At 46.1% G+C, this 12252-nt stretch overlaps 1 protein-coding gene across 1 annotated transcript in view; it reads right to left on the bottom strand.

The window, feature by feature from the left end:
- THSD4 (thrombospondin type 1 domain containing 4) overlaps positions 1–12252 on the bottom strand; it is a 661199-nt gene that overhangs the window by 563786 nt on the left and 85161 nt on the right. Inside the window, exon 4 of the mRNA XM_032244849.1 lies at positions 1325–1692. Coding sequence (XP_032100740.1) covers positions 1325–1692 — 368 coding nt within the window. The remainder of the gene's footprint in view (positions 1–1324; positions 1693–12252) is intronic.

The raw sequence follows: 12252 nt of genomic DNA, 5'->3' as shown, positions 1-12252 counted from the left end.
AGGAGCAGACCCTCAGCCACAGAGTTCGTACTGGAGGGTGCTCAGGTTTCCATGCAGAGAGAGAGAGAGAAGGAAGCATCCTTTCGGGGCTGCCTCTCTCCTTCCCCCTCCATGCTAGATCTTGGAGTTCACTGTTCTTCGCTCTTCTCTTCTATCTACTCAAACGTGGCTCCCTTCAGAATTCAGCTAAAATACCCTTCTTCCTGAAATGGTCCTCTCTCTCTCCAAACCCCTACTGCACAAGGTCAAGAGCATGTGGCTGGGGACGGTGGATGGGTTGCATCTCCTTTCCACCTGCAGGCGGCTGGCAGTGACAGCTTACATCACTCGGCTAAGATGGACTCTCATGCAGCAAGTGGTCATACTGGAAAAGGCTGGCCGTGGAGACTGATGCTGAACTACAAATGGGCAAGAAGGGCGAGGCAGCCCACCTTATAAGCTCAGGCCCTGCCTGCTGGGATTAACACGGCCTGACAAATGAATTATACATTTCTTAATCACAAAGAGCACATCTTACATTTTGTGTTCTTGTCCATGTTTATTTGTTTTTTGTTACTGTTTTTGCATTAATATTCTCCCAGGATCTATCAGGGACCTGTGCACTAAGATACCAAGCAAACACTGTCGGATGAATGCAGAGTGATCTGTTAATATCTACTGCTTCACTCACTAACAGGCTCTTCTCAGCACCTATATTCCTACCTTTCCCAGGGCACTGCCTAGTGTGACACATTCATGCTTCTTAGAGCTGTACTGCTATTTTGATGACACTATGCCATTTCTAAAGTTTACATTTTATTGACTCCAAAACACAGTTTAGGTCCTTAATTAGACATATCCACAGACCAGTGTGTTGACTCAAAAAACTTTGGAGAAACTTCCTAGAAAAGTTCACAGAATCTGGAAGCCTACAGTTTTCGAGTATTCTGAGACTCCAAACATTCAATTTATCCCAGGATTGGCAACTCATATCAGCTCTTGGGTTAGACGGACGTCTTCTTGTCTTGTGTTTTCAGCTCTAATCCACACAGCCTGAGGACCTCTCCTTCCTGGCACCAGACAACACTCCTCTCCTCCTTTCACCACTCTAGGAGGCCTCCCTAAAATTCTTCCTAAGAGCATTCTCAGAATTAGCCTGCTTTGAAGATTATTCAGAACCACAGAGTGAGGTGGGAGTGGCCTCAACGCTTTACAAGGCTGCAAAATCTTGTGAAGTCTGTGGTGCAGAGCAGCTTCCGGGGCAGGGGCAGGGAGGGGCAGGGACAAAGACAGCGACAGGGCGGGGTAGGAGGTGGGAGGCACATAGGCAGGGGCAGGCATGTACCTTCTGTCCGTGGTGACTTCGCGGCTGTGGGGCTGTGGGTGCCGGCTGCCCCGCAGCATGGCTGGGCCCTGGCGGCTAGCATCCGAGCCGGCCAGGGCTGGCTGCTCCTCCCGGCTCCGGTGCAGTGGCACCGACGTGCGCACGGCCGACACCACGTGGTCCACGAAGGTGCGCGCGGGGGTACTGGGCCGCGGGCCGCTGCGCACCCGGTAGGAGAGGGGCAGGCAGGGCCGCTTCTGCTCCATCACGCCGCCGCTGCAGCTCCGCGAGCAGGCGGACCAGGGGCCCCAGGAGCCCCACACTCCCGGGGCGCCGCTGCCGCCGCCACCGTCCCCGGGGGCGCCCTCTGCCGCCATCCGCTGTGGGACCTGCGGAGACAGAGGTGGGTTAGGGGACCAGAAAGCCAATCCTCGCTTCACCGGAAAGGCTTTGAGCAGGGCCGACTTATGCATCAGCCATAAGTAGGCACAGGGTCTATTTCAAAGATGAGTATTAACACAATCCAGCCAGGCTTAGAGTCGCTTTTTGGAGGAAAGAGGGTCCCGCGAAGGCAAAAGTGCGTAGGGCCCGCAAAAGCCATCATGTGCTCCTGGCTTTGGGTGTCATGGCCTTGGAGAGCGCCAAGTGCATGGTGCCCTCACCTCTTATGCGGTTTCTGGAGTCCCCCTTGCCTCCAATTCGGGTCTTCTGGATTCCCGCCAGAGGGATTGGACTTCCCATAAATTGCAAAGAAGGCATGCCCTGTGTCTCCCAGCCGGAAAGGCAAGGAACGGTTCACAGTGGTTGAGAGGCGACGGCTTTAGAACCAGGCTGCCCAAGGTCACACCCTTGCCACCATTTCCTACCAGTGTGACCGGGAAGTTTCTGAATCTCTCTGAGGCTCACTGTGCTTTAAAGACGAATAGTACCAGTACCTACCTCATAAGCTGTAAGGAGATTTAAGTTAGGACATCCGTGTGCATAGCAGAGAGCTTGGCACTCAACAAATATTTGTTTTGTTAGTAATCGTACTAATGTCTCTGCTGCCATAGTGACTCAGAAGAAGTGAAAAATGGCAGAAGGTTCAAAAGCTCTATCCAAACAGTGATCTACACCTCATTTAGACTGGTCATTTCACAGATCTACTATGCCAGTCTCCATGCCAAGAGCAAGCACACGATGGTTTGTTCATTATGCAGACATGCTCTGAGCACCAGCTGCATGCCAGCACTGAGCCAGGCCCAGAAGACAAGGAGAAATGCACCACAGGTCCACACAAGTGGCTTGGATCCCGCAGCAGATGAGCTGTATGCAGCTAGTACAAGGTTGTGGGAGGCTCTTGGAACGGACTGGTTGACCCGCCGGGTGAGGGTGGGGAGAACTGAAAAGACCTCAAAGGAGGAAATGGGAGTCACAGTCATAACTGTAATTGTTCAGGCACCTACTCGGTGCCAGACACCATAGCTCACCTCAAGAAGAGGTCATCCTAAGTAAGCCAGGTGGGCCCTAAATCCAATGACAAGTGTCCTTATAAGACATGGAAGAGAAGACACAGACACAAAAGCGGTGTGACCCCCGAAGCAGAGACTGGAGTGGTGCGGCCACAAGCCAAGGAATGCCTGGAGCCACCAGAAGCTGGAAGAGGCAAGGAAGGATTCTTCCCCTAGTAACTTTGGAAGGAGCGTGGCCCAAGTGACACTGATTTTGAACTGCTGGTCTTCAGAATTTCAAGAGAGTGAATGTCTGTTGTTTTAAGCAATCCAGTTTGTGGTGATTCATTATGGGAATGTGCTCATACCTGGAGAACAAGAAAGGAAAATGGAACAGCATGGGCTGCACTCCTCCTCTGTGTCCCATGCTGCGCAGATGGCACATGTGCAAATGGCCCGGCTCTGCACCACAGGCAGCCCTAGTGCCAGTTGTACTTTCCAGGGCCCCTCAGCTCTCCCAGCCACCCGGAGAGGTTGACGTTATGTGTCTCCTCTTAACGGGGAAGAAACTGAGACCGTAAGAGACTTTATGACTTGTCTTCGGTCTCAGACTAGTGCAGGGCACAGACGGGACTAAAACTGATGTCTCCTGACTCCTGGTCTAGTATTCATTTTTCCCCCTGCAGCATGTGGCCTCCCTGTCTATGTTGTTGGTAGAAAACAGAAGGTTAAAATAAGTAGAAATAAAACCACTTCGATAGTTGTTCTAGTGGAAGGATAACTGGGATAAATGAACAAATGCAGAAATATGTTTCTGGCCCATTTGGGGATTTCACGTATCCACCACCTCCTGATCTCTCATTCACACAGATAACTAAGACACTGCCTATAACAGTTGCATTAGACATGCAGCTATACTCAAAATCCAATTCCTAGAACTAATCCCATCCTTAATTTAGTTTCCTATTGCCAAACTGGGCAGGGTCCCTGGGGAAAGAAAACATGAACCACATTCTGTCCTATTCTGTTCATAAGAATTCTCTACAGTCCAATTATGGTGAACGACTTGAAATTCCACACGAGTCCCCATGGTGGGAAATCAACGGCATGCTCCAGAATTGTATTTTTATAGTATGCCCCCAGAAACAAACAAACAAACAAACAAACAAAAAACCCACAGAAAAACAGAAAGGAAGGAAGGAAGGAGGGGAAACAGAAAGAAAAAGAAAGGGAGAAAAAGCCAATCAAAGAAAAAATGAGGAGATGACGGCTCAGGATGTTAGCCTGCTAGTTGCCTCAACCTCCCATCCTCCCTCCACTCGTTCCTGATCCTCCTAAAAACCCTCTCCCCTTCTTCTGTTCTGACAGTCAAGGAGTTCTCTATAAGGCAAGATGCAAGATGGGATAACTTTCAAGTGTTTTGAGACATAATATTCCTAAAATTAGGATGAACTAGCAGGACCTCTGCTAGTGACAGACAGCAAAACCACATAATAAATCATGGCAAGAGACAAAAATAATTGAACCTCAAAGCTTTATAACCTTCCAGCGTGCTGCCCCGTCCTCAATATATACTGCCATGTGAAGACTGAGGCAAAAAAACCTGTTTTGAAATATAACCTAAAGGTATGAACAGGTGGTTCACAGGTGTTATGGACTGAATGTGTCCCACCCCCATTCATATCCTGAAGCCCGAACCCTCAGGATGATTGTATTTGGAGGTGGGGCCTTTGGGAGGTAACTAGGTTTAGATGAGGTAATAAGGGTGAGGCCCCCATGATAGGATTCATGTTCTTATAAGGAAAGGAAGAGAGACCAGAGTGAGGAAAAGTAACCAGTTTTCTCCGTCTCCTCTGTTAGCCGCACTCCCCACCCCACCGTGTGAGAACACAGGGAGAAGGCAGCCCTCTGCAAGCCAGGAAGAGAACCTTCGCCAGGGAACCAAATCGCTCAACACCTTGATCTTGGAGTTTCCAGCCTCCAGAACTATGAGAAATAAATTCCTGTTGCTTAAGCACCCAATCTATGGTGTTTTGTTACAGCAGCTCAAGCTGACTATACACAACAGGGAAATAAATGACATAGGAAAATTGTGCAATGTCACATATAGTGAAAATAATGCAAAGTAAAGCACCAAAATTTCATTTTCAACCCATTAGATTGGCACATTTTATAAAGTTTCACAATACTGATATGGCAAGAATGTTCACTGCTGATTAGAATCTAAATTTGGGCAACTTCTTGGGAGAGAACTTTGCAATACCTATCACAATTTCCAATGCACATTCTCTTCCACCAGCAGCTCTACTTCTAGTAGTTTATCTTACGGATATACTAAAAAATACTGTATAAAGTTCTATGTATACATAAAGACTTATATTGCGTCATATTTTATAAGAACAACAATAAAAAAAAAGGAAGCAATCTAAATGTTCATAAATAGGAGCTTGGGTAAAACGAAATCTAATCTACCCAAACAATGGAATGTGATTTATCTGGTAGGATGAGGTAGATTTATATCTGTTAAAATGGACAGCTCTCCGTATATTTTTTCACTATATTAATGAATAAAACAAAACGAGAAATAGGACAGTGCAAGAGAATAAACGTATTTGTTGATATCACTCTTTAAGCATTCAGTTGAAACATAAGAAATCACTGATATTTGACCATTTTTGATCTACAGAAATGCAATTTCATATACTTAATACTTTTCTATGATTCAATCTAATATGAGTAGTTTTCTGACACTGACAACTAACAGAGCCCAACTAGAAAACCTTTTCCCATCAAACAAGGCAACAGGAATGATAAGGCAGAACGCAGTGTGCCCTCATCACCCACCCTTCACCAACTTCCTATACTGGCCAGTTGCCCTGGGGATCACATTCACACCTTGGAGCAGCTGGCAAGGCCTATTAGCAGGTGTTTAACAATGACAGCAATAACACCCACTTATTTCGTAACACAATTCAGGCCAATCAAAGGCCAATTATTTTATACATATTATCTAATTAATCCTCAAAACATCCACCTAAAGAAGCTACCATTGTTCTCCTGTTACAGATGAAAAACTGAGGCTTAGAGTTTATTTCTGGAGTTCAAAAAACTCATAACAGTTCATGAGCACCCAGGATACCTCCTGTGATTTCCAGCAATGCTTAGAATGACCTTGGGGAAGGTTAAGATTCTGCACTGTGTACATGTGAACAGAAGGTCACGACAATTGGAGTGATTGCGTTTAAATGACTTTATACCCATAGTTTTAGTCCCTTTTCGTGCTACTGATAAAGACATACCCAAGACTGGGCAATTTACCAAAGAAAGAGGTTTATTGGACTCAGTTCCACAGTCATGGCAGAAGGTGAGAGGCATGTCTCACATGGCAGCAGACAAGAGAGGTAAATTGTGCAGGGAAACTCCCCTTTATAAAACCAACAGATCTCATGAGACTTACTCACTATCAGGAGAATAGCACATGAAAGACCTGCCCCCATTATTCAGTTGCCTCCCACCAGGTCCCTCCCACAACACATGGGAATTGTGGGACCTACAATTCGAGATCAGATTGGGTGGGGACACAGCCAAACCATATCACCCATAGACTGGTAGGTAGGTCCCAAGAACATCTAGGATAAAGTTATTTAAATGATCACAAAAAGAAAATAAACAAAAGAGATCTACCATTATGGAAAACAACATGCTGATGTAAGGAAAGGAGCAGAGGGTGAAGTTCACGTTGAATGGCTTTAGCCTTCTATGAAAGAGGTAAGGTCTGCCACTGAGGGAAGGGAAGAGATACACTGGAGGATTACAGACAGAAGCAGCCCAGTGGATAAGCAAAAATACCCCTTACCTGCCCTAACTGCTTTAACACAAACCCTCTGTCTGGTACTCACAAGATTCATTTCAAGGAAGTATATTTCCATTTTGCAGATGCAGTCCCTGAGGTTCAGAGTGTCCACGTGGTCTAATGGATGATGTGAGCTTTGAAAATATATCTGAGATAAAATAATGCAAATCTGCTAGTGTTGCTTGGTAGGTGAAATGAAATAGCTAAGTAAGGCATCTAACACGCCCCCAGCCCCCCAGCAGGGGCAGAGGAAATCTCCATTTTGTCCTTCATTGGGCGACTGCACATCACCATTCAAAAGTTTTATAATGTGTAAGACACAGACCCGACCCCAGAATCAAAGTGCCCTCTCTGCTTCACTGGAGGTTTTAAAGGATGGGGGTGGGTGTCACGGTAGGGAGGTAGGTGTCAGGGTAACATAACAGAATTAGAAGAGCTTGTTCAAAGCACACATACCATGCCATGACCCTTCCCCCAGAGATTATGACCTGCCCTGCATGGGGTGAGGCTACGGTCAAGGGGGCCATGTATTTTGGATAAAATCCCCCAAACCTGATATTCCCCTCCTCATGTAAAAATTACTGCTTGATACTATGATGGGGCATGATCCAGGCAGCAGGAAAAAGAAATGGCATCCAGGGCCGGGCATGGTGGCTCATACCTGTAATCCCAGCAATTTGGGAGGCTGAGGAGAGTGGATCATTTGAGGTGAGGAGTTTGTGACCAGCCTAGCCAACATGATGAAATCCCATCTCTACTAAAAATATAAAAATTAGCTGGGCATGGTAATGGGCATCTGTAATCCCAGCTACTCAGGAGGGTGAGGCAGTAGAATCGCTTGAACCCGGGAGGCGAAGGCTGCTGTGAGCTGAGATTGCATCACTGCACTCCAGCCTGGGTGACAGCGAGAGACTCCATCTCAAAAAAAAAAAAAGAAAGAAAGAAAAGAAAAGAAAAAGAAAGAAATGACCTCCAGAGCTGTTAGAGAAGCAGTGTAGTCCCCTTACCATTTAACTCAACTTGGGCTGTACAGGAGACTGTAACAGTGTTAGAGGGAAACTGGAATACCCCCAAAGACTTTGCATGTGGAGCTGGATGCCCTAACTGACCACATTTTGGGGTGAGCTCTATGGAAGTGTTGGTTGATGTTAGACAGGGACATTTGCATAAATACACATCCATGGGAAGGTGTCTTCATGGGGCAGCATTCCCCTTTCCCTGGGTCTTTGGTCATCTCTCCACATTGGATTAAATGTGGTGGGAATGTATTCTGGGCCCTACCAGCTAAAGCCAAGGTAGGCAATGTGGGTCAATGGACACTTCTTCCCTGGAATTTGAATCTCCAGCAAAATGACCAGTGAACTACATGGTTTGGGGTCCTTGGCTCCCGCAGCAACTCTTCTGAACCCGCTGTTTATGCTGAGACCATTCCTGTGCTATTGTTCTCTAATATGCCTCACTTCCCACCTGCTTCCTAGACTCGGTCCTGTAAATTCCCTATTGCTGACATTAGTGTCTATTTGCTTGCAGTAAAGAACGCTAAATCAGGTCTAAATCAGTGGTCCTCAACTTTTTGGCACCAGGAACCAGTTCCATGAAAGACAGTTTTTCCACAGATGGGGTGGTGGGGGAGTAGGGATGGTTTAAGGATGAAACTGTTCCATCTCAAATCATCAGACATTAGATTCTCATAAGGAGCACAACCTAGATCCCTCACATGCGCAGTTCACAATAGGGTTCGTGCTCCTATGAGAATCTAATGCCGCTGCTGATGTGGCAGGAGGTGGAGCTCAGGAGGTAATGCTCACTGGCCTGCCAGTCTCTTCCTGCTGTGCACCCCAGTTCCTAACAGGCTGTGGCCCAATACTGGTCCATAGCCCAGGGTTTCAGGACCCCTGATCTAAATGATTGCAAATATTATAATAAAATGTGGTAATCAAGATAATGTGAAATAATCTGGGTCTGCCTTTGGCACAGGACTTGGAGGACAGAAAGCAGCTACAGGGATGAGCAAAGGCTGGGAGAGGTGGTCTGGACTTGGCAGAATCCTCATGATTACGGAAGCCCAGGGCAGAAACAGTCATTTAGCAATTGTAATTGACCACAGCCAGAGTAACTAGAGAACCATGGTCTCCATGAAACATGATGGGTCTGAGTGAATCGGAGGCTGACAGGAGAGAGAGCAGGCAGGCTTTGAGAAGAGCAGGAGAGGTTCTGGATGGGGTTTATTTCATCATGGCCTTTTTAAGGGAAATGAACACAAACCACCAAAATATAAGGATGGTCAAATAAATGAGAGTCAAATGACTTCACGAAACATCATAATCATTAACGATACAGAGCAATATGGAAATAGTCTTGTAATACAATATTACGTGAAAAATGTCAAATGTAAACTTGTAACGATACCATGATTATAATAATGTAAAGATTCTGTAGTGTAGGAACAGAGCCTGGAAGGGGACATGGAAAATGAAAACATACGATCTGTTACTGAAGCTGGACTCAGGGTAAGTTTTCTTGTAATTTAAAAAATTTCAGTCATGGTTACAATATTGCTTGCTCAATAAATAAAAATAAATAGATTAAATGGAGAAAGATTTGGAGCAGACTGTGGAGGGTGGGGGCACAGAGTGAACCAGGAGTTGTTGATAGTCTTGTCACAGAAAACCCTGGAAATTTCTCATCGCCACCAGTAAATTCATAACCAGGAACAGCTCTCAATGTTTTCAATGGATTTGGTTTCTGTACTAATGTGAAATCATGTAAGGTTTCACTGGTTTCTGATTCTCTTTCTGCAAAATAAACCTCCCATCTGTTCTTCATAGAAAATGAGTCACATGCAAAGTCTGAAATTGTAAAGTCTCATTCTAAGAGAGACTGGAAAAAGTAGGTTTGGTTTTAGCCACATAACCAAGTCAACACTCTAAAGCAAACGTTTCAAAAATACACCTTGGAGTTGCAGCCCTGAGAACAAAGTTTTAGGAAGCTGAGAGCGAATGAAAGCAGGAACACATATATGGCTGGCTGCTCAGCTAGGACAACCTGGGGCCTGTGCAGGAGCTTGGGGAGGTGGGACCTCTTCATAGAGAACCTCCAAACTTGGCTGGGCGTGGTGGCTCACACCTGTAATCCCAGCACTTGGGGAGGCCCAGCCTGGCGGATCACCTTAGGTCAGGAGTTTGAGACCAGCCTGGCCCAAGTGGTGAAACCCCGTCTCTACTAAAATTACAAAAATTAGCCAGGTGTGGTGGTACATGCTTGTAATCCCAGCTACTTGGGAGGTTGAGGCAGGAGAATTGCTTGAATCTAGGAGGAGGAGGTTGCAGTAAGCCAAGATCGCACCACTGCACTCCAGCCTGGGCAACAAGAGCAAAACATCGTCTCAAAAGAAAAAAAAAAAAAAAAAAGAATTCTCCAAACTCCAGCCAGATCTAAATTCAGGATTACCACTGTGGGTTTCTCTGAGACAGATGATTTAATGTTACATCTTGATCAACTATCTAGACTCTGACACGACACACTGCAAAAGGCCCCAAATCTTACCATTCAGCACTCATGTTAATGCCAGCAGCTGCAGTATCAGTGTAAGAACCTCACAATATGGAAGACAGGAGCACAACATGCTCAGCCTTGACTATTGGATTAGAATTGCCCCAATAGTAATTATTATGTAAACGGGTTCTACAAATGCACTTCAGGAACAGTTAAATGGTGCATTTGTACAAAACCAGAAAAAAGGAGGAGTGAGTAGAGGCCAAGGGAGACCAAGATACATGAGGAATGAGAAAGTCAAGCTTTAGAGAAAACATGAACCACACAGAGGAAAGCACCACTGACATGCGGCCACCCAACAGCTAAGCAGTTCTGAGTCTTGTGTTCTGCACTTTCCAGCTCGACCTGAGGCTTTCTCTCAATACCTGTGTCCTCCCAGTTGGAGAATTCTTACAGTAAATGACCTCAGACGCACCAACTCCACCATCCTCCTCCAGGTGTATGTTATTGAGTGCATACTCTGAACACGTAGACATGCCCCTGTCCTATTTCTTCTACTGCTGTGCTACACTTCTCAAGGTGAGAGCCACAGGGTAGTTTGCAGCACAATCTACCTGACATATAACTTGAGAAATGCAGATTCCTAGCTCCTACATCAAACCTAATGAACAGGAACCTCTGGGGCAAGGCCCAGGAATACGCATTTTAAATAAGCTCCCCAGTGACTTGAATGCATCCTCTGGTTTGAGAATCACTGGCCACTGGACACCCGTATGTGTGACTCAAAGAGGAAAGCACTAAACTGAGCTCTCCCTCCAGGTTTTGGACTTGTACCATAGGCTGCTACTTCCTTAGCCCCCAAGTGCTCTAGCCACATGATGTTATTACCCTTCCACTTCCTGCATTTTGAACCACCCTTTCTACTTTTGCCATTCAAGCTGAGGCCAACTCAGAGTTTCTCATATGAAACAAGGAAACGTTCATGGGCTGAGACCTGCCTCACATGGTATGTAAGCTAAGCAGATTCCACTGGAAATACTGTATACTTTTAATAAAAGAGGCATAACAGCAAACAGGAAATGCAGAAAGATGAAAGAAGAGAAAAGGGTGAACTCCTGGGAAGCTCTGGACTGGACCCTGCAGGCTGGTCCCAAGTCTGCCATCCCTCTCTTTGTGATTGGAGGCCAGCCAGTCTGTGGCTCGGGGCCTCAGTTTCCATATCAGTAAAATTAGCTGGTTGGACTTAATGAGGGCTGAGGTCCCTTCCAGCGCTAACAAGCCTCTGATTCTTCCTGGAAGCACACTTATATTTCTTGCCACTTATTGATTTGTTTCAAGTGCCACAACTTGAGCAGGGAGTGGTAATCCCAGGTTGTACCCAGGGCTCCCCACTGCCAGCAAAGAGGCTCTGAGCACAGATCTTCCCTAAACGCAGTGCAAAGGAGGCCCGGATGCATTTCCATGATCTTCAAAAGCAGGGCCCAGCCAAAACTACGATGCAGTGAAGTAAATATTTGGATGTGATCTGCATAATCGGAAACACTCTTCCTTCTGAAATTGACCTGACTCTTTCTTTCATCACCAGCCACATGGAAATTGTCCTTCATTATAACTAGAAAATAACGTAGAGCATGTGCCTTGGTACCCATTCGGCCCTGTGTTGCTGTGCAACACAGGAAACAGAAGCAGATGTCTCTGTGCGGCGCCTGGTGTGGTTTTTTGTGCTAGCCTCATGCTCTCCATGGCAAGTGGCTATTTGCAGCCCAAGCCAATCAGGGCAGTCAAAATAATGAGCAATGCATGAAATAAAGAGTGCTGGCTTTTGGACTCAGAGGCTGATCTGGGGAACAGCAATCTTCCAGCAGAGGAGTCTGCCTGGTGATTTGGCCGTCTGCATCTGGGTCAATATTCAGCACTCCTCAGTAAGCCCCTGAGATCAGCAGGCAGCTTAACAAAGGCAAGCCGAAAGCATTTTCATGGAAAGCATCAGCATCCAGCACAGAACAGAGCACGCAGCAAGTGTGCAACAACACCTGGCAAGTGAAGGAGGCTGCAAATGGATTGAGATTTGACCCCACATGGGTTCCCTGCCTCAGACTTTCCCTTACTCACTCAGGCCTCCCTGTAACACCAAAGCTTTTTTTTTTTTTTTTTTTTTTTTTTTTTTTTTT

This window comes from Sapajus apella, unplaced genomic scaffold, assembly GCF_009761245.1.
Source record: "Sapajus apella isolate SASKATOON/1434 unplaced genomic scaffold, GSC_monkey_1.0 scaffold55, whole genome shotgun sequence".
Lineage (NCBI taxonomy): Eukaryota > Metazoa > Chordata > Mammalia > Primates > Cebidae > Sapajus > Sapajus apella.
Note: the sequence above shows the minus strand (reverse complement) of the source record. Positions and strands in the feature narration are given on the sequence as shown.